At 36.4% G+C, this 20,745-nt stretch overlaps 3 protein-coding genes and 1 pseudogene across 4 annotated transcripts; 1 reads left to right on the forward strand and 3 right to left on the reverse strand.

Annotated features, from left to right (window-relative positions):
- The first annotated feature begins 107 nt into the window (after window positions 1-107).
- LOC118032326 (N-carbamoylputrescine amidase-like) lies at window positions 108-4,469 on the forward strand (annotated as a pseudogene).
- Window positions 4,470-6,149: 1,680 nt separating this feature from the next.
- On the reverse strand, window positions 6,150-11,257 carry LOC118032356 (rho GTPase-activating protein 5). The gene is made up of 5 exons (XM_035037043.2): window positions 10,406-11,257; window positions 8,655-8,775; window positions 8,372-8,491; window positions 7,288-7,518; window positions 6,150-6,953 (listed from the first exon to the last, which is right to left on the reverse strand). The coding sequence occupies exons 1-5, from the start codon at window positions 10,786-10,788 to the stop codon at window positions 6,372-6,374; spliced, it is 1,437 nt and encodes a 478-aa protein (XP_034892934.1). The 5' UTR covers window positions 10,789-11,257; the 3' UTR covers window positions 6,150-6,371.
- Window positions 11,258-13,795: 2,538 nt separating this feature from the next.
- LOC118032355 (uncharacterized protein At2g27730, mitochondrial) lies at window positions 13,796-16,894 on the reverse strand. 2 transcript variants are annotated; one of them, XM_035037041.2, is made up of 4 exons: window positions 16,736-16,894; window positions 16,503-16,635; window positions 14,515-14,553; window positions 13,796-14,245 (listed from the first exon to the last, which is right to left on the reverse strand). In XM_035037041.2, the coding sequence occupies exons 2-4, from the start codon at window positions 16,611-16,613 to the stop codon at window positions 14,021-14,023; spliced, it is 375 nt and encodes a 124-aa protein (XP_034892932.1). In that variant the 5' UTR covers window positions 16,614-16,635; window positions 16,736-16,894; the 3' UTR covers window positions 13,796-14,020. The 2 variants fall into 2 exon arrangements, with proteins under 2 accessions (XP_034892932.1, XP_034892933.1); XM_035037042.2 differs by having other exon boundaries at window positions 16,755-16,878.
- Window positions 16,895-17,715: 821 nt separating this feature from the next.
- LOC118032354 (uncharacterized) lies at window positions 17,716-20,000 on the reverse strand. The gene is made up of 6 exons (XM_035037040.2): window positions 19,764-20,000; window positions 19,274-19,317; window positions 19,133-19,172; window positions 18,801-18,832; window positions 18,552-18,627; window positions 17,716-18,117 (listed from the first exon to the last, which is right to left on the reverse strand). The coding sequence occupies exons 1-6, from the start codon at window positions 19,954-19,956 to the stop codon at window positions 17,951-17,953; spliced, it is 552 nt and encodes a 183-aa protein (XP_034892931.1). The 5' UTR covers window positions 19,957-20,000; the 3' UTR covers window positions 17,716-17,950.
- Between the last annotated feature and the right edge of the window lie 745 nt (window positions 20,001-20,745).

The following is a 20,745-nucleotide window of genomic DNA, read 5'->3' on the forward strand; positions in this document are numbered from 1 at the left end:
GGCCTTTTCTTCGGGAAGCGCGGTTTCTTTTTTATTTGCTTTAGTATCCAGAAACGAGTAGGAGCACTATTTCTATTTTGTCATTTTTCCTATAAAGTAATTACATGATGGAAAGTTTGAAGCAGCTGGTGATTTTGTTTATTTTTTAAACATTAGCAATATTCTGGGATCAGTGGTTTCTAGAGGAAGCCCGGGCTATGGCACTGCAGGATGCAGAGATAGTATTGTACCCCACCGCCATTGTTTCTGAACCTCAAGATCAAGGACTTGATTCTCGTGATCACTGGAAACAAGTAATGCAGGGTCATGCTGGGGCTAATTTGGTGAGTTGCTGCACTGGTACACTGGCAATGTATTATATGCTTGGTTTGTCATGCTGATTCTAACATGGTTTTTTCTATTTTGATCCTTTTTTATGCACGCTTTCTCTAAGGATTTTACCTTTGATGTTGTATATTCCGCTTTATTTAGATACCATCATCACCTTGAGATTCCCACAACATCTCCGCAGTGTGATATTTGTTATGGAATGCTGCCATAAAAAATGTCTTTGATGCATGTCCTGACAAATTCAATTCAGGTACCAGTAGTAGCTTCAAACCGCATTGGAAAGAAAATAATCCAGACAGAGCATGGAAACAGCGGGATCACATTTATGAAACTCCTTTATAGCAGGTGTTCAATTATTTGATTTGCGGGGCAAACTAGTAATACGAATGAACATGTAACCATGGTGAAAGAAAACTTAATATAAATGATCTGACTGACAGGACCAGCAAGGGAAATTGTTGCAGCAGCTGATGACAAAGAGGAAGCTGTTCTTGTTTCAAAGTTTGATCTGGAGCAGATCAGGTTAATGAGACATAGTTGGGGTGTATTTCATGATTGGCGTCCAGGTTTATACAAGGTTCTTTTGACATCAGATGGAAGTAATCTGGTATTGTGATTTAATATATTAATTCCTTATAAACTCTTTCTAAAACTTTTCCCCTGCCATGAATTATATCTCTAGAATGAACAAGAGAAAGGGGTGGGTAACGTTAGATAAAATTCAAGCTTGAACAAAATATCAAAAGGCAAGTGCTTGGGCACATTGACTTGAGCTCCTTACCTACCGTGGTTCATAAAACATCACTCCATTACCTCCTGTTCGTTTTCCTTTTCTTTTACTTTGTTGTAGAGTTTTTTTTTTACATGTATCTGTCGCAATCCACTAGAATCCATTCCTGGAAAATTGCTACGTCAATACATGCCATAATTTTTATACAATAATGCAAAATGATAGAGTGGTCCCAAGTGTTCATCACCTTCACATTTTGTCATCTTGATATCCATGTCTGGTAGCCTGAAATCATTGCCCATGAGGAAGAAATCACATACATGATTTTAGATAGTGTTTAGATAGATTTTTGTCATGTATTCCTCCTAATTTCTAATGAGCTAAACCATGCCAACTTCTTGGCAATCATACTCGAGTGATTGGTAGAGCTATTCTAAAGTATCAAAGCCACAAATTTAGACTTCCAGCTACTTGGACGTTTCAATTTGCTCCACATAGATTTTTTGCAAGATATAAACATAATTAGTTCCTTTGGATTTGGGGTGTTAGTCTTGTCATGTGTCAGGCTTTTTTGAAGGAATCTTCTGTTCCCATCCCTGGAATATTCCCAATCCAACATGTTTCTAGAAGTCTTTCTCTCTCAACATCTTTCATGTAGGGAAAAGCTTGCACCAAGAATCTATTCTGGATCACATCGAATGTGTCTGGCGCCAAAACTTGTATTATTTTGGATTCAGGTCAGTTCTTTATGACGTGCTTTCTCCTTTTCTTTTGTCTAGATGTGCACTGAGCAATCAATGTCAATTGACACAGATCATTTTACACTTTAGCAGTCGTAAGCTGAAGCGTGTATTATTTACTGTTTTCTGAGTTAAGAATAGCTAAGATACAGGACTATGTCTTTCACGTAGTTACGTGCAAAAGGAAAGATTGAAACTAAATAGGTATTGGTGTCCACAGGTCTTCCAGTAAAGGTATAGTTTTGGTCATGCATACCATCAGTCTTGAAACTTCTTCATTTCTACTTGCCCCATCCCCCCCGCCCAAATGAAAAGAGATGAGACTTGTATATATCAGTCACAATCTACACTTTCCATCTTCCAACAACTGAAGAAGGTGACTGAAGTTATTGAGGTGAAAGTCAATTTTAATTCTTTGTTTGTTCTGGTACTGCCATATTCTTATTTGACTATTTGAGTATAGCTGAACCAGTGTAATTCATGATTTAGAGTGCTAGCTATCTTCAAGTAATACATGCATATAACAGCTACTTTGAAGTTCCAAATTCACTCTTTATCTGCTTTTAACTTCTTCTTTTCCTTGTTCTCATTTCCATATGTAATCTGCTTTTAACGTTTTTGTCTTGTTTAGATTAGCATTTGATTTTGCTGTCTTGACAGTCAGCTCTGGAATCCAGGATGGCCCAATGAATTAGCCAGGTGTTAGCGTGTTGGATTTTGGAGCCATCGTATATAAGCAGGTTTCTGTTAGAAGACGGACTGGATACCCAAGAATATGGCAAGAAGTGGGGTTTGGTTTATTTCTAGCCTTTGGTAATGCATGATTTACACAAGTGCACGTTTGGGCTCTTTAGGTGTTTTTCGATGATTTTGAGATCTTTATATTAAAACCATCCAAGAACATCAACTAGGCTACAACCATGCATAGTATTTTTGCCTTCAAAACATTTATGTTTGATGTGACCTTTTACTCAAACTCTCTTTCTAGTTGAATGATAGGCATTTCATTATGTGTTTTTTTAGTTGCCACTCATTTAAAGTGATAGTGATGGAACTAGAACCCAAATGACATGTTTTATAGAGCATTTCATTATTTGTTTAAGGCAGTGGTGACTACTTGTAATAGGTGACAAAATCAATGAGAAGCTGAGAGTTTCGAATCAGAGATTGCTGATATTAATTCTTATTCATCCAACTAAATTTGCTTTGCATTATCGTGAAGATGGTTGATGATCTGAGAACAAAATACACTAAAATTGTTGAGCGAGATTTCCATTCTTGAAATGATCTGAAAATTGTCAGGTGCAAGAAGGAAATGGATATAGAAGGGGAACAGAAGAATTATTGAAGTTCAAAGGAGCAGAAAAGGGGATTTAGTATTGATTGTCAAGCTATCTGCCTTCTCTTACTTTACTTATTTGTAACTGGACCACAAAAGCAGAAGCTATGTGTTTTTTTTAAACTGGAAAGCAAAAGTGTTCCTACCAAAGAAACTGTCGTTGACTTTCATGACCGCGTCCTTCGGCCTTCTTTTCATCCATCATCATCGTTGCCTTTTTCCTCATCAGATTCTTGCTGCGCATCATCTTCATAGTCTTCTTCAACTTCTTCCTCATCTCCTTCATCAATGGTTTCATCATTGGGCTGAACAAACTGCAGCGTCAACCTCCCATCCTCTCTATATGCATGCAGAAACTCCAAGGTAGGCATCCTCACTTCTTTAAGGACAAACCTACCATCATGCCTATAAGACTTAAAGATAACCTGAGGCTTTCCGCTCCTTCCGATAGATGAAATTGGCGGAGGGAATGCCTTTCCACCTGATCTTGGCCTGCTGAGATCCTCTGATACAGAACGCCTTGTGATTCTTACCTTCTCCTGGTATCGCCAGTCATCATCTATATTATTCTTCAAGTCTTCAACATCATCAGAACTTTCAAAACCAAGCCCTTCGGTACATAGTTGCAAGCTCTCATAATTCATTCGAGAAAAGTTATCACCATTCTTATGACAACCTGTGTACTGATGATTCTTCAGGGCGGTGCTCGAGACAGAGTCCAGTATTGATGGGCTCTTCATGACCTCCATGCTATCATTCTTGTCGAGTCTTGTTGTTCTGGCTTCCGAGTTCAAATCTAGGAACGATGAAGTTGCCAATAAAGAAGAAGAAGGTGAATGAGGATCCTCCTTGAAATGAAGTTCACCGAATATCTCAGTTAAGGAGGATGGCTCCATTGGTTTTACAGGCTTGATTTGGTTCCATGATGAGAGGGATTCAAGCAGTGTAGGGTTTTCTGGCAATGGTTTTTCAAATATATGTTGGAGCCCTCCACAGGCAGCCATAGCTAGGTTTGGGCTCACTCAATCTAGTCTAGTAGTATAAAGAAGATGAGCTTTCTTTTTTCTTGGTGGGAAGTAGAGAGAAAGAGGGAGATAAAGAAACACGAGAATGGCGTGGGGGTTGAAAAAAAAATCAAGAGATAATGCTTCTTGTTCGTTTGGTTAGGGCATGGAGCATCTCTTCCATTGGAGAGGAGGAATAAGGACGGGTGGTTTTGAAGCTAGCTCGAAATTTGGTGGTCATAAATAAATGTATGCATGCAAACTTAATTCAATTCTTGAAAATTCGCAGTATTAAATAAATGGATATTAAATTATATTTTACCTAATCTACCTCTCCAAAAGATCTCAAAATAAAAATTGATAAGGAGATAAGCTTCAATTGGTCAAGGAAAGATACAAAAAATATGAATTGTGGTGGAAATGATATGAAGCAATTTAAGTAAAAAAAGAGAGTATTTGGAATTTAGATAGCTTTTGGATGAAAACATGCTTGGAGATAAAAATATAAAATAAATCAATGGGATAATTTTGATTGAAGCGATAAACATAAAATAAATCAATGTCTAAGATAATCTAATTTTTATCCCTTCTCTCTCTTTTTTCTGTTTTAAAACAGTAACCAGCCAGAAACTACCTTAAAAAATCTATTTCTCGCTATTTTTTGTCCTAAATTCGAGCAAGCATGGTTTTTTACCTGAAATAAAACTTTGATTTTACTAGAGTCACCATCATGGAGAGAATTAATATTTTTGATAATTTAATAATCCAATCAGAACCCTCTATTGCTAGGGTTTGGATTTTAGGAAAAACTTTTTTCTTTCTCTTCATTTGATTTAATGGGAGAGTAAGTGGAGAATGGGGCGTATAATAATGAGAAAAAAACCCTCTCTTTCTACGATTCCACACTCTTTTCAAAACATTAAAAGACTTTCAATATCCACACTCGATTGGAAAATAACATCTCGATAATAACATATAGTTAATTGCGGCGCGGCGTGTTAAATCGCCAGGATTATGGTAACTTTCAATATTACTACTCCATGGCATGGGGAAACAGGGACCAGAGCCTTCTCCTGGGTTCGTTGAACATGGCGATTTTTATCCAAATTTCAATCACAGCATGGTGTCTGATAGTGCCGTTTAGCTGTACAGGCTATACTGATGTTGATTTGGCTGGTCAATTTATTAAATATCTTCAATCACCACACATCTTCACCAGTCCATTATCTCTGCGTATAATGTATTTCCTTTTTTTCTCGTTGTGATTTTCATCATAAAGGGCACAAAAGCATGATAAGAATCATTGGTTTTGATCATGCACTACCGTGATGAGCAGTAATACATCAATTTATTGACATTAATCCCTTCTATCTTGCTCTGTTTTTATTATGGATTTAGGTCAGATTGTCAGCCACACGTAAGATGAGCTGTGGACACGATCTTTAGGGAAGTCCTGTGAACATCATCAATTCACTAGTCCATTGCCTTTGTTAACATCATCACCACTCACTAATCTCCATGATTAAGCTCCAATCAGCTGACCCTGTTACACAAAATCTATGTGCTTGTGAGCTGTGGACTTATCATTTATCATCCTGAACTAAACACAGGTAACCGTAACAAGCCTTTAATCATCTGACAGCAGCTCTTGGAATATTCCCACTGGATCTTTGCACATGTCCAATCCTGTTCCACGAAATGATTGGCTGTTATCCTTCACTTTTAAAAAGCCTATCTTCAGCTTCATAGTCGTGTGTGTTTTTTTGCCGCAACATTTTACTGGTTCAGTGGCTTTTCAGAAGCAGCGCCACATCTAAAATCTGGATATTCTGATTCTAGTACAAGTAGCTGCTAAATCTACAGCCATAAGGACTACATCCAAATATAAATGGGGACAAAAACAAAAGTTTTCAGCAACTAAAAGATGCTATAAAAGACAATGTTCGATTCTGAAATGGAAAGAAAAAAAAAAAAAGGGAAGGGGAAAAGATCCAAGATGATAATCGTAGAAGACTAACAAAGCTAACATCAATGTTACTCAAGTGTTAATGAGATGCGGCTGTAATTTTAAGTAGAAGATGCCAATGTCATCCATCAAATTGGGAAACCACCAAGCACACAGAAACCTTATGTGAACAATAACAAACGTACTCATTGTTACCAAATCAAAGATACATATCCTCCTTTTTTGAAAAGTCGGTTGGGACAGAACTACTTTTGGACACCCTTCATCGCCAAGCTTCAATACGCTCCGACCTTGACTCTATAAAGCTACTAATTCCTCGAGTCTTGTTAGTAGGCGGTGTTAAATGAAGTACAGATGCCTGCCTGCTAAATTTTCCAGGACTCTTTCTTAGACTGGAATTACTTGATTGGCCAGCACTGTTCTTTCTGTTACCTGCTTGAACTCCGGCCTTAACTCTACGACTGTATGTGTCATTGACTAAGTCAACCTCAGTGGCAGTCCCACAGGAATGATCTCCATTGGCAATTAGCTTGTCAACAGAGGTTACATAACTGAGGTCTTCTTCATCAGCTATGAAATTGTTTTGACCGGAGTTGTAGGAACTTTCTACAACAGGTTCTTCAGCCATGAAGGCTTGCTCAATTGTTTCATTTTCATTTTCTCTACCTTCGGCACAGGACAGCGAAGGGCTCTCGTGACCGTTCTCATCAAATGGCTCAAGACGTGAAGAAGGTGACGAATCCAACACAGAATCTTCTCTCTCTCGCAGTGTCCTTAGGATAAGGGTCTTGAGGAAATTCATCACTTGGACAGCATACATTAAGGCAGTCAGAGGATCTGCCATCTGCAACAAAATTAAGACAAAGGGCGAATCAGCACACCAACAATTGCCCCATCAAAATACCGTTAGTAACTAAGTCTCTGGCTGGTCCATGTGCTGTGCTCTTACATGGCAGAGTACTAGCATGTAGCATCTACGGACATAATCGAAGAAGAGATTGAAAAGGAAAGTGAGAGTTTCACTACTATTAGATTCCCTGAAATCAAAATAGGCTCTAATCTAAAGAAAAGCAAGACAAATCATTTGAATGCAACAAACAGCATGTAAAAATCAGATCTTAGATAAACAAGAAAAATCATTGAAGTTCAGGAACGTCCAAACAACAATAGACATGTACTTGAGTCATGTTCGGTGCAAAAACTGTGGCTACGTTGTGTGCATTCATCTTGTTCAGGTGTTCTTGTTGGACAACATCAGCCATCAGATTGATCGCCCAATCTAATAGAGCAGCTTCTGTTGGAGGCAGATTTCTTGCAAGATTAGCACAATCCTCTTCTGTTCGACATTCTATTACTTGTTCAGGCGATAATGAATCCAGAACCCCTGTTGGAAGCTCTCTAAACCAAGCCTGGACAAACAGTTGCCTTCAAGTCAGTATAGCCATGTGTTGAAAGCAAAAAAAAGAAGAAGAAGAAAGAAGAAGTCAATGCTGAGACAAAAAAGGAACACTTTCTACAGATGGAACCCCAGTCTAAACACAGAAGACAGATGATATGTTCAAAGAAACTGGATTGCAGACGAGATGATGGCAGTGAAATGGGGCAGCCACAGTGCAGCATTTGGCGACAGAGAATATGTGGAACTGAAGCTAGAAATCAGGCTGGTAATGGTGGCACGAAAGAATTGCAGGACCCATGGTTGTAAGCAATCTTCACCGAAAAGCTTAATGATGAAGTACCATAGATCCAGCTTCATTGGAATGACTTTCAGAAAATAATTTTGTAAGAAGATGAGTTTTTTGAACTGCAAATAGCATGAATATATGCAACATAAACAAGTAACTCATACCAGTAAGATAGCATCCAGGAATTGACACAGGATCGATATGATAACTAGATCATCACAAATTTACAGGTCCGTAAACTTTTAGAATAAAGGTTAATTTAATTTTGTCTAGCCTTGTACAATTTTCCTCTACTTGTGCTCCCCGCCAAGAAAAAGAACTGATTGTTGCTTACAATTTTCTTCTGTCAGCTTAATTATAACAAACACAGCTTACAAGGATGTTATATGGGTGATCTACACATGGCAGAATTTCTTCCATTTTTTTCCTTGTTTCACTATCTTCAGTGCAACATTAACCAGTTCAATTCGCCTTACAATGAATATGTAATTTTCTTCACTATTAAATGTGCGATAATTCATAACTCAAGCAGGTGCATAATGGGGAAATGATCCGAGAGAAATTTATGGTGCTATACCTTGATAAGTCCTGCCAGACAATGTACATCAACCCCTTCTGGTACCACCCCCCCATTCAGTTGCTCCCTAACATACTCCTCCTGACTGTTTTCTGCAGCAATTCTGAAAATCCCTTCAGCCTGAATGCAACAATTAATAATTTGATGATGACCATAATCAAAATAAAATGAAATCCAACAAATTAAAATTAAAACAAGCCCCAAGATACCTAAATCAGACAATTTCCCCATCTCTGGAGTCAGCATAACGATGCTAACAGAGAAAAATGACAAGGTGATGTACCTGCAAGCCTCCATGAGCATACAAGCGTCTTTGCATTAGCAAGAGAATTGTTGGCACGCTGTTCCCTCTTGAGTCATATGACAACTGCATAGATTCTGTGGAAACTCCAAAAACAGTTGCGCTGCATAATGAAAAAAAAAAAAAATCAAATTAATAGGCAAAGAGCGAGGCAGCAATTGTACAAGTTAAAATAGTTAACTGCTTTCAATTGGCATGATGTAGAGCTCAGTAGACAGGAATAACTTAAAAACACAGCTTCGGTGCCATAGGTGGTTTGTTTAAACTAGCAGTGAAACAGAACATTCAGCATGTTAAATCCTGGCGCGCGTCTGTCTCGCAAACTGATCAAGTGGGGAGTTTGTGATTACACGCATACAACTACAACCATAACCAAGGCACCAGTGCAAGTGATCAAGAAAGGGGAGGGGGCTTCAGTTCATCTGTAATAGTCAAGTTGTGAATAACAATTATTTTCTAATTTATATCACTAACAAGAAACAAACAGAATTCAATTCGATAATAAAGAGGGAAACAAGACTTCCATCAGCAGCAGTTAGAACAAAGGAATGCCGTAGTGGAATCAAAAGTTTAAGTAGAGTTTGAGAATATTAAATTGGTTAACTTATAATGTTTGGGGAATTGAGATAAAATAATTTCATCGCAAGGGCTGGCGCAAACAAGTTGGGCATTCTGACTTTCTATGAAGGCTGAGTATGGAACATAATTTCTGACTTTCCAGAAATTAAGCATTTGTACAAAGGTCCGTGAAGCGATTTCTATGCGTCAATCCATGCAGAACTAGTTTGAAAAGGTTGTGGTATGTACATGGAAAAGTCCAACTTATGTGGATTCAAATAGCTGGCCAGCAGCTACTCCTCATTCCAAGAATATAATGCATCAAAATAAGACGGGAAAGATCCATGATTCTCCCCAAACTTACGTGGATTCAAATAGCTGGCCAGCAGCTACTTCTCCCCAAACTTGGGGAGTTGACAAAAATGGAAGCAAAAAGCTCCAATATTTTACAATAAAATATCAGATAATGCTTTCAATATTTGATATAGCTGATGGTTGTTTATGTGCTCAGATCCATGATTCCAACTAACACCAATATAAAAAATGGTATAAGAGCAAAATTTATAGGTCAATTTGTCCTATTTGTTTATTGCTACAAAGCTTTTCAGTTGAATCTCTTTAATACTTATTGCTTCCAGAAATTGTTTCTGCTGCAAAACTTTACAGTTGAATTCTTCTCTCTCTCTTTTTTCCCAGAAAATGGAACTTCACAAAAACATCAAACTTCAATGGAGGGGGGAAAAGGACCAAAGAACCTTAAATTAGTTATAAGAAAATCCACAATTTCAAGACTGGATAAGGCAATAGAACCACAAGATTGAATCCATCACTTGGGTACAACAAGCTGGAAAACATTACAACATGCAAAAGGGAGAGAGAGAAACCCCGACTTTGACGCAAAACAAGCATCCATAAAAATTAAAACCCAACCCCAGAAAATTAAAATCACAAAGACCAATGAAAAACAGGAGCTTTCACCAATTAGCTGCTAAAAAGTCCACGTTTATGAGAACTGCATTTGCAGAAACCAAAGAAAAAAAATCAAAGAAACAATAACTTGCCAAAAAAAGAAACTTAACAGTGCCAAGGATTGAAATAACCATAAAAAACACAAGAAGGATAAAAATAAAGAAAACCCGCAATTTCATTTCGATCAAAGAACACAATGTACCTACCTAGCACTGGGAGGCCTCCTGGGGACTTCAGGTTCGAACTCAACAGGCAAACCCAAGAACCCATTAAATCTATCAAAGGTAACATGAGCCACATGGCGCACATTGGTTGGCCAACCAATCTCCATACTAGCACAAAGTTCCCTTCTATCACTCTTGCAAGCCACTAGAGACTTCCTGAAAAGTGCCACAAGAAGAGCCAGTAAAGAAAGCTGATCCCTTTGATTCTTTTCTCTTTGCTTCACCAACTCCTCGTCATCTTCATCAATGACATCTTGTGTTAAAGGAGATTGTGGAGGTATACAAGTCACGGAGGAGGAGGAGGAGGGGGAAGGTGGTGAAGGAGAAGAAGGGAAATGTGAAGGGGAGTGAAGGACTTCAGTCATGGCTGGCAAAGAAAAGGTCCAATCTTTTCTTCCTTGAAATATTAATAAAAAACAAGAAAAGGAAGTACTTTTCTTGATTTTCAAGTCTTTTCTTTAACAAAATAAGATTTGTTGTTGAAAGAAGTCTTCACAGAGAGAGCTTTGTGGAGTTGTATTGAAGGAATAGACTTTCTTTCTTTGTGGGACGTGAGAATCATTAAACTCTCGCAAAGAAAAAATGTTTATGTATTCTTTCTTTCTCCCTTTTTTTAATATTTCTCTCTCTTGAGAATTGAAGAAGCAAAGTTGATACGAGAGAGAGAGAGAGAGAGGATTTGGTGGGAAATAAATTGATTATATAGAAAAAAGGGAAAGGTAATTAAAAGGGTGATTAATTAGTAGCTTGAAGTAGAAGGGTTTGATTATGGTGGGTCAATAAATTCTTTGCAGGGATGGCTGTGGCTGTGGCTGTGGCTGTGGCCTCTTCTTGTCTTTGACAGCCAAAAAAAATCACATTTTTTACAGGGATAGCTGAACTTTCTCCGTGGGAATTGAAGCGGCCCTGTAGGCTTTTTGAGAAGAGTGGGGGCAAGGGGGCCTGGCTCAAGCTTGCTGTAAAAAAAAAACTCTACCATTGGTATGTTCATGTCTATGAATCAGCGCATGTATCAAGTAACAGCAGTAAAATATGGCCATGGTAAAGATGAAGATTTTTGCTCTTCCTGTTACTTCCATTGTCAGACTTGACTGAACTCTACCTAGAATTAATTACCATGAAATTAAAATCACTTTTCCTGACGATGAAGAAGCATTGTTCAACAGTTGATATTGTCTTTGCTTGTTGAACTAGCAAAAACCTAGATATGTGTTTCTCCAACAATGCAAGACTTGTTTGTTTTGGCATCGGTGAAATCAAACCTTGCCTTAGCTGGCATCCTCTTCTTGAAGTAGATGTGAATAAATGCCATAGATACGCGGGTAGGACTGGTATGAGTATGACATTTTGCAAGTTCTTGAATGTCTCGTTAGATTTCATAGCCATTTTGTCCCGTTTGTGCTCATCCAGTTTAAAAGGTTTATACATAGTTATTAAACATCCAAGAACGACTCGGATATTAGGTCGTCGGGTCAACCCGAATCTATGTTTTTTTAATATAAATACCATATAGTATAAGCTCTAATAGCTTGTTATCTTTTCATCACTCGTTAAAAAATGTTAAGCATACAGTATAGATTAACGTGAGGGGAAAAAAAAGTACATGAGTGAAAAAAAAAACATGTGGATTCTTATGAGAATATTATGGGCGTGCTTGGCACCCACGTAATTGATTCAAGAGATAAAAAGACAGAGAGAGAGAAATGGATCCTTGCTAATATCATCAATGATGATGACATGATCTTAATTCGCGGATAATCATGCTACTTTTTTATATTGCTTAATTACTTTAATGCCAGAACTTATCCTTTGATATTTGTGTAGGATATATCCAAAACTAGACCAGATTTAAGATCTGCATCACAACTCACAAGTAAGTTCATTTGAATTAATTCAAAAAATAATAAAATAATATTATTTTAATTAAGAAAAACAATTCTTTTAATTTATATGATAAATTACCTGTTAAAAAAGGTTTAGTTCAAGAATCACATATTGTTGTCAAATTCTATTATAAAAATAGAAATTATAATGGTCTGATCTCTCATCTGGGACAAAATACTAAAATATTCCACTGTAATGATATGATTTTATGGAAAATTCATATAGTTGCTTTATATGGTTAGTTTTCATGACTCTTGAAAAACAATTGAAATAAAAAAAACAAAAAAAAACTGACGACTAATTACTTAATTAGAGCAAACTCAATTCTCTGTAGAGAGAAAGCTAGGCAAAAGAAAGACAAAATCTTCAAAATAAAAAGTTATGCAAGATGTGTTCCAATCCTGCTGTATTTGTGACAAATTGGTGACCGGCCCACAACTTTTCTTGCCCTTGTCTTTGCTTTTGCGTGATTCATGTAAGCTGCTGGCAAGCTAGTGGTTGTTGCTAATACTTGCAAGCTAGTGGTTGTTGCTAATACTTGCAAGCTAGTTCAACCACCAAATGTCTTGTTTCTTTAGCTACAATAACCAAAATCTGTAGAAGTGGTGAAGACATGGATTACAAGTGTTTTTGTTCTTTATTTTCGAGAAAAAAATCACAATCCCTTAAGTTTTCTGGTTATGATAAAATTCTTTTTTTATTCAACGATAAAGATATTTTTAAATTAATTTATGTATTAATTAAGAAACTGGGCTCAATCCAACAAATTAATCTAGTGACTTGTTGATCTAGATTTAATACAAGTTAAGTTTTATTTTAAATTAAATGACAGCTGAACTGGTTAAACTCAATTATTCAAGCAAACTCCTGCTGTTGTCTTATTCAAGCAAACTCATTCTGGCAACGCCGCTCGATAAACTTGCCGAAAGACTGGCGGTGTCCCCATCTCGGAGTTCTTGGTTTGTGCCGCGAAACGCCTTTGTTATCTCCACGTGGATGCAGGTAGTGTTGAACGATTTCATGAGTGTCTGCGTGTGTGGGAACTCAAAGATTATGATTCTGGGGAGTGGTTTATGAGGTCCAAACTACAGCCTTCGTTGCATCTTGAACAACCTTATGCGTATTGGCTTTGATACGTACAAGTTCATGGTTTTCGTTATCCATAGCAATCATACCATTAACATCTTCAACAACCTTATTTCTATTGGCTCGATCCATAATAATATTCAGATTTATTAAGTCTTCATCCTCGTTGGTTTGTCCATAAAAATCTTGCTTTAACTATGGTGAAAACACTGATTAGTTGCCATTCAATTGACCATCTTCACAGCGACAATACATTATAACATTGAGATTATGGTCTTCATCCCCCATAACAATAACATCATTAACATCTTCAACAACATCATCCCCGTTAGTTCGATCCATAATAACATCATCGCTCTCATGATTCATCAAGTAAACGCCATGAAAGAAAAAGTTAGCATCTCACAAGAAAATTGGTTCATTTTGTTATTAATGATCCTGATATCACTTTTGAATGAAGTTCTTTTACCACTTCCCTTGAAAATTATATTCAAGGGTGTAATGTATCCAAGCATATCGTGTGCAAAATCCTGCTTATTGGTAGCTACTACCATGCCAAGGGTGGTAGAAGCAACTAAAAAGTGATGCCTCCTTCATTCTTTTCATTCTTCACAAAACACAATGGCATCAGTCCCGTACTTCCTCTTGCTTCTTCCCACCAGATTTGAGGTACCATCCCAGAGCACCAAGAGCTGTAATAGTACCAGCTACAACTGCATAATTCCGGTATTTGTCAGTTGATACTTTTTCAGTGGATGATCCTGGTGGTGTTGAGGAAGCAGCGGTGCTTGCTTTGACATCAGCTGGTGCCCCACCTGTGCCTGAGGCAGTTGTCTCCTCGGGTTTAGGACCCTGAATAAAATAAACAAGTTTGAGCTTCAAGGAATTGATACAGCTACACCCAAGGAAACCTAATTAAACACAGTGCAGCAGATATAGTATCTTTTTTGAGAAAGCTGAAAGGGGTGAATTTTTACCCCTGTAATAGTACCCCAAACCCAAGAGGTAATATTAAATGCTTGAAAAAAATAATCAAGAAGCCCGAAAGATGTATTCTATTCTGATAATAGCACATACGATGGCAATAACAAAGTTCAAAAGAAAATGTGCTATAACCATACCTTGCGTGCAAGTTTCTCCAGTTTTTCTTGCTCAACTTTCTGCAAAAGCCAAAACAATGCAATGCATCATAAGCTATATGAAAAGAAGTAGAAGTCCTAAGAAATCAGGCATCCTTTCATTAAAATGCTGTAAAACTACTACATAATAAAGTAGATAAAAATATTTAATCAGTTTTGCCAGGGCACCAATCAGACATAATGACATTTATTATGATTTCAGTACAAGCAAGATACTCAATTGCTTTGGCGCAAAAGACAACAATAACATACACACAGGGTTCTTCTTTAACTCTTTTGGTGTCATACACATCTTAATAAAATGCCATCCCAAGTCCCATCTCTTTCTCTCATCTGGTTAAATAATAGGGAAGCACAGTTCTTGACAGAAATAATAGGTAAAGATAATAATTTGAACTTTCAACAGCAAGATTGCTGCCTACAAGAAATAATGTAAACTTTACCACCAAAAGTACCACTCATTTTGAAATTAACCATTTTTTATCTGTAATTGGTGGATAAATTTGGATGCTTTAAATCAATGCATCATCCCATCAATTAAAACATAGAAGATGGCAAGACTCAAAGAGACATTTTCCCCTAACAAACCATTCACCTACTCAATCCTTTCAGGAAAAAATGGCTCAATTGCCGCATAGAATTCGTATGAAAGCTTCTTTTTCTTTTTGTTCCCATATGATTTGTCTCTCTCAAAAAGGAAAGCAAAGTGGTGTCAATGCCAAGAAAGCAGTTCATAATTGCACCAAACGAATTAGCGGTTAAGAGCCAACAAAGGTAATCAGGCACTAAAATCTAATAGGATTGATAACTAACAGTTCAACACCGCATATATGTCAGTTTACCAAGTTGCAAGTTTAAAGGTAGGCGCTTTTTTTTTCAATCAAACTGTAAAGATAGGGATGATGGCCTTTTCAATTTCTTATAATTGCAAAAAGAAAATATCATTTTTTGGCATTTAAACAAAGCACTTTCAACTTTATTCATATTTTACAGATATAAGAAAAACACAAAAGTCAAGCATCACTAGTGTGTTTTGTCCCACGGCTATGTGCTGGAGCTGAATGAACATCTTAATTGCACAAACAAACTTTTCAGAAAAGGTTTCATTTTCCACAGAATTTCAACCATATTTCCTCACTTTCTATTTGCTTACTGTCACAGGTTGAATACACTACTAACCATTTCCCACAGGACAAACTTCCCCTCAAATTGCATTTGCCCTTTTTACTAGAAAATGTAGAATAATAAGCTTTTAGATTGTTTTTGCCACAACTTTTCTGGTAAATCAAACAGTTGCCCGAAAACTAATTTCCTCTTGTTTCACTCTCTTTTACCTCAATTTTCCTAGAAATGACATTCCTATACAACTTTCTGACAAGCACTAGGGGGTGCAACATATTCCCAACAAGCATCTAATCCTCATGCACTACCAAAACTGAAAACATTTTAATTCCAATACGTGCAATTTAAAAAATCCCACCCACTAATAACTACAACCCGCAAACCGAAAATGCAAAACAAACACTAACTCGAGCATTCCACCAACTAACAGAACACAACCAATATCAGTTTCAGTCTTTCACGATACCCCACAACGAAAACAGTTTACAATAAGGTGGTCTCGTAATAATTATCAAGCTAGCATTCAACCCAACAGGCATTGTTTACACCCCATTTCCAACGAACCATCAATTTTTTTTCTGTTACAAGAGGCTGGTTCTCTATTCTTCTTAGATCATAACATAATCAAAATCCCAAATCCACCAATTACGCTACTATCACTACAAGCAAGCCTTATTTAGGACTAAATTGCAAAAAAAAATGACAGATTTTCTTCGTTGTAGCAAAAGCAAAAAAGGAACTTTTCAGGACAATATCAAAAATAAAATTGATAAGTTTGCAAAACAAAAACCAAAGGCAAAAACTGTAAAAAATAAATGCTGGGTTTTTCTTTTATTTATTTATATTACCTTAATGTAAACATTTTCTGCGGCCTTTTCCTCTTCGCCAAGCACTTTACCACCACTCGAAAACCTTCTAAGGACTACTCGTCTTGCTGCAGAACCAATTGCCGTCGCCATCGTGAGCACTCCTAATTACCACCTGAAATCATCAACTGATTAGCAATTTCAATCGAAGAGACGGCAGTGTTGATAATCTTGGATATTAAATTAGGTATTAAGAGATATATTTATTAGCCTACTGAGCAAAATATGCAGCACCGATGCAGTGTGGGAGAGGGAGAGCGAGGGAGTGATGGTGTGGGTTTGCTACTTTGCTTGGCTTACAAGAGGGCTGGCTGGCTTTGCTTGGAAATGTTAACGTGGGATGGGAATCAAGTGGAGTTGTCGAGGAAAGAAGATTCTGACCGTTGATTTTGAGTTTTTAGGTGGCATGATGATTTTTTAGTGGGACCGGGTGTAAGAGTCATTCAAAGGTTATCCCATATAAAATATAGATCAATCAAGTTTATCCAAAAAATTTTAAAATGTCAAAATAATATTATTTTAAAAATATTAATTTTTTAAAAAAGAAATAATAAGTTTTAATTAATTGATTGAGCCAGGTTTTTTTTCTTATCATGCAATTATACTAATTAATTTCTTTATATTTATTTTTATAAAATCTAGCCCGAGTCAGGTGAGAGGTTAACCTGTCATGCTAAAACGAGTTTAATAATAGTGTAAGGAACTTTCTATTAGGCTGGCTTTAGTTTGCTAGTGTATCTGATGATTCTGATCTAGACTAGAAGAGAGCGGAAAACGAAAGCTGCAAAAAAAAGGTCCCTATATTTTCTGATATTCTCAATTGAGTATCTCCTTTCATATTCATTTATGGATTCATCCAACTTGTGCTTTAGTTTTTGTAATAATGACGTTGTTTGTGGGAAACATTTGTGGAGAGTTTGGCTAAAAAACTTAATTGAGACTTTTTTAATACTCCAAGGACTCGATAGAGACAAAAAATATCTCCAGGGACTTAAACGAGACGAGGTTTCTTCTTTCCTTTTTCTTTGCCTATTAGGTATTTTGACAACTTCCTACAAAGGGAAAACCTGTCGTTAGGTCAGATTTCATTATTGACACAAGCAAATATTGAGCAGATGAATTTGAGCTGAAAAACACCGCAGTCATTTTAGAAACCAGTGACATTAATTAGCAAACCAGCTGCATCCAGTAGAAGTTGAAGCAAAAAAAACCAAGGGAATTGACATTGATTTTGTTCAAGAAGATTTCCTCCGAGAGAGATTACAAAGACAGAAGGGATATAAATAAAGGACATGATAATACATGATACACAGGATTTGTTCTCTCCAGTACATCAACAAATTATCTCATTTCTAGATACATTTCTCCCATCAAAATGTAGCTTGTAGAATCTGTTGGATAGCTTTTATGGATCTGCAACGTTTCTTCATCTACTCATTTTTCAACTTGTTGCTCAAAAAACTTTTCGATTTGCCCGTGTAAATAGATTTTGCTAACGATAAGGCTTTTAATGCTGCAGAAGATGCCTTTCTTTTCCAAATGTTTTTGCGAATTCGCTTCTTTGTTCTAGAAGTACGTTTTTTTGGAACAGCAGCAACTGCAGTAAAAAAACAATGAGGTTACATGTTATGCAACTGTGCAAACACACAAGCAGACACAGGTATGATCATTGCATGCGCAAAGCTAAGAATGCTACTCACAAATTTTTAAGGTTTTCATGCATAGGAATAGTTGCCCATAATACTGTAAAATGATAGCAAAGGGCAAATTCACAAGCATTTAAGAGTTAGCTTCATCTACTGTATCCTGCACACGTCCCTCCTCACACAACAGACAGATTATTTGTCATGCTTGCAACAAACATAAAGATGTAAGAACCCGCTTCTAGACAAACACAGGTAATATTTTTGAATAGGAAGTTAAGTTTGACAGGTAACAACATTGATGTTGCAAAAGTTGTATGCCTCCATGGTGCACTGGGTGTCAACCACAGATATCAAGATGGAAAGTGAAACTGGGATAAGAACTTACGCCTTCCAAGGTCATCCTCGAGCTCATCAATCTCAAAACCGCTTCCAATCAGAGTGTCAAAACCAATTGATGGTATCTGTGTTTTTTTTTTTTTTTTGTTAGAACTCCAAAACTGAGTTGAAGTATAAAATAAAGGAGAGAAGTCTGAAATAAGAACATAAACCATGCTTCCAATCAAGGAAAGGAAAAGGGCATCCTTTTAACAGGACAAAAGAAAAAAAACATTATGCTTAAATATTCAAACATTACCTGATCATCCACTATTTCTGCCTCTACCACTTCTGCGTTACCAAAAATTATGCAAGGATAAGTTAACTAGTTCACAGGAGCCCATAAAAACCAAATGAAAATACAGAAAGGCAACACAAATCAGTGTTAGCAACAATGTTTCCTAGATCATCCCCATGACAGATTTCATCCTTAGGGGCACCATGTGTAATATTTTTAGGATTAATATGTGATCTTGTTATCTGAATTTGAAAAAGGCAATCAAGCATCATGATTGTATATGCATTAATCGAAACAATTTCAGAACCAAAACCGAAACATTTTGCTGCAAATGCAGTGCTTTCAAGTCCTACCTGTTGAAGTGCATCCATTTGTTGTATCACCATGGTAATCCTAGTAAACATTCGTGATTTTTCAAAAAACAATATCAGATTATGGAAAGCAACCTGTATTCAAGTCCAAGTATGATGGAAGTTAAGGCCAAGAACACTCACCCCTATAGTAAGACCAGTAGCATGAACATTCGCAGCTGTAAAACCTATTTAGAGCAAAATACAAACTTCAATAATAGTAAAATTTGCCATGATTATATCTAACTTGGGAAGTTAAAAATTCAAACTTCTCAGAAATGAAGCAACAAAAACACAATAAATTATTCACTGAAGTCTCAGGAATGCATTCATCACCTAATTTCAAGCTTGAAACTAAATAATTTCAACAGGAAATTGAAAACAACAACATTTGCAGTTAATTTTCGAAGATTAAACATCAAAGAACGAAAAATAACAAATATATTAAACATACATGAACTCAGCAAGGCCAAAATCATGATGCAGTTACAGAACCCATCAAAAAACAAATTCAATAGATAAAACCCATTAACCAAAAACAAAAACCAAGCACGCGCATTTACTCTTTTTCTCTAATTTAAAAGAGAGAGAGAGAGAGAGAGAGAGAGAGAGAGAGAGAGAGAGAGAGACAGACCATTGGAGGTGCCATTAAGAACAGCAGCAGCAGCTTTCTTATTGGTAGCAGTCTTGGCAGCGAGAGAGAAAGAAAAAGATTGAAGTGGGAGACTAACGGAGACGCCATGGAATGAGGAATGATTAGAGGGAAGTGGAGAGGGGAGAGAGTGAAGCGTTGGTTGAGATGCTGTGAGTGTTGCGTGGGCTGCCATGGCTACTGCTTTTGCATTTCTTACGATTTGGGATAAGATAGTAATAGAGAGAAATTCTGTAGATAATGTTTAGTGAGCTGGGCTGAGCTTTCCTGGTGGAGTCTGCTCTGCCAATATAGCCCAGTAAAGCTTTGAGCTTTTTTATATAAAAAACAAAAGCCCAGTACGAGGTAGGATGTGATAGAAGAACGTACAGATGATGGTGATGATTTGGAAAAGAAAGAAAGAAAAGTTAATTTAAGAGTCAACTACGTTGTTGTTTGCACTGTGCTGGTAAAATTAATTAAATATAATGTAAAAAACGTTATTTAAGGTGTTGCACGCATGTTTTATAATAAAATAAAAAATTTAAATTGTGCATGGTTCACCCGACTAACTTGATAGGTTTGAATATATTTTAGATAATTATTAAAAATATAACTTGATTAAAAAAATAAATATGATATTTTTATTTTAATATTAAAATGAAAACATATTGGACTAACTTAAAGCAACTGTAATTGACTTATCAAATTCACAATCTAAATTATAATATCAAGATAAACTCATGGAAAACAAAATAAAACAAAATATAAATTTTAATTTTTTTTAAACCTAGTATTAAAGTGTGAAATTGAAAAACAAAAACAAAAATAAAAAATATATATATATACATATATAAAAAAATAATTCAAGTCAATTCAAGTTAACTCGTCAAAATTGCAACTTAATTTATGCAACCAGGATAACTTCATAATAGAAAAAAATCGAGACAAATAATAAAACTCAATTTTCAATCAATATGATGTT

The sequence above is a fragment of the Populus alba genome, chromosome 9 (genome assembly GCF_005239225.2).
Source record: "Populus alba chromosome 9, ASM523922v2, whole genome shotgun sequence".
NCBI lineage: Eukaryota > Viridiplantae > Streptophyta > Magnoliopsida > Malpighiales > Salicaceae > Populus > Populus alba.

Coding starts and splice junctions, on each gene's coding strand:
- LOC118032354 (XM_035037040.2), bottom strand. CDS start 19,956: ATGGCAGCCCACGCAACACTCACAGCATCTCAACCAACGCTTCACTCT. Junction 19,173..19,273: donor CTACTGGTCTTACTATAGGG/GTGAGTGTTCTT, acceptor AATGTTTACTAG/GATTACCATGGTGATACAAC. Junction 18,118..18,551: donor CGAGGATGACCTTGGAAGGC/GTAAGTTCTTAT, acceptor TTTTTACTGCAG/TTGCTGCTGTTCCAAAAAAA.
- LOC118032356 (XM_035037043.2), bottom strand. CDS start 10,788: ATGACTGAAGTCCTTCACTCCCCTTCACATTTCCCTTCTTCTCCTTCA. Junction 8,776..10,405: donor AGGAGGCCTCCCAGTGCTAG/GTAGGTACATTG, acceptor TTCATTATGCAG/CGCAACTGTTTTTGGAGTTT. Junction 7,519..8,371: donor GTCTGGCAGGACTTATCAAG/GTATAGCACCAT, acceptor CTGTTTGTCCAG/GCTTGGTTTAGAGAGCTTCC.
- LOC118032355 (XM_035037041.2), bottom strand. CDS start 16,613: ATGGCGACGGCAATTGGTTCTGCAGCAAGACGAGTAGTCCTTAGAAGG. Junction 14,554..16,502: donor CAGAAAATGTTTACATTAAG/GTAATATAAATA, acceptor TGGCTTTTGCAG/AAAGTTGAGCAAGAAAAACT. Junction 14,246..14,514: donor TGGAGAAACTTGCACGCAAG/GTATGGTTATAG, acceptor TATTTTATTCAG/GGTCCTAAACCCGAGGAGAC.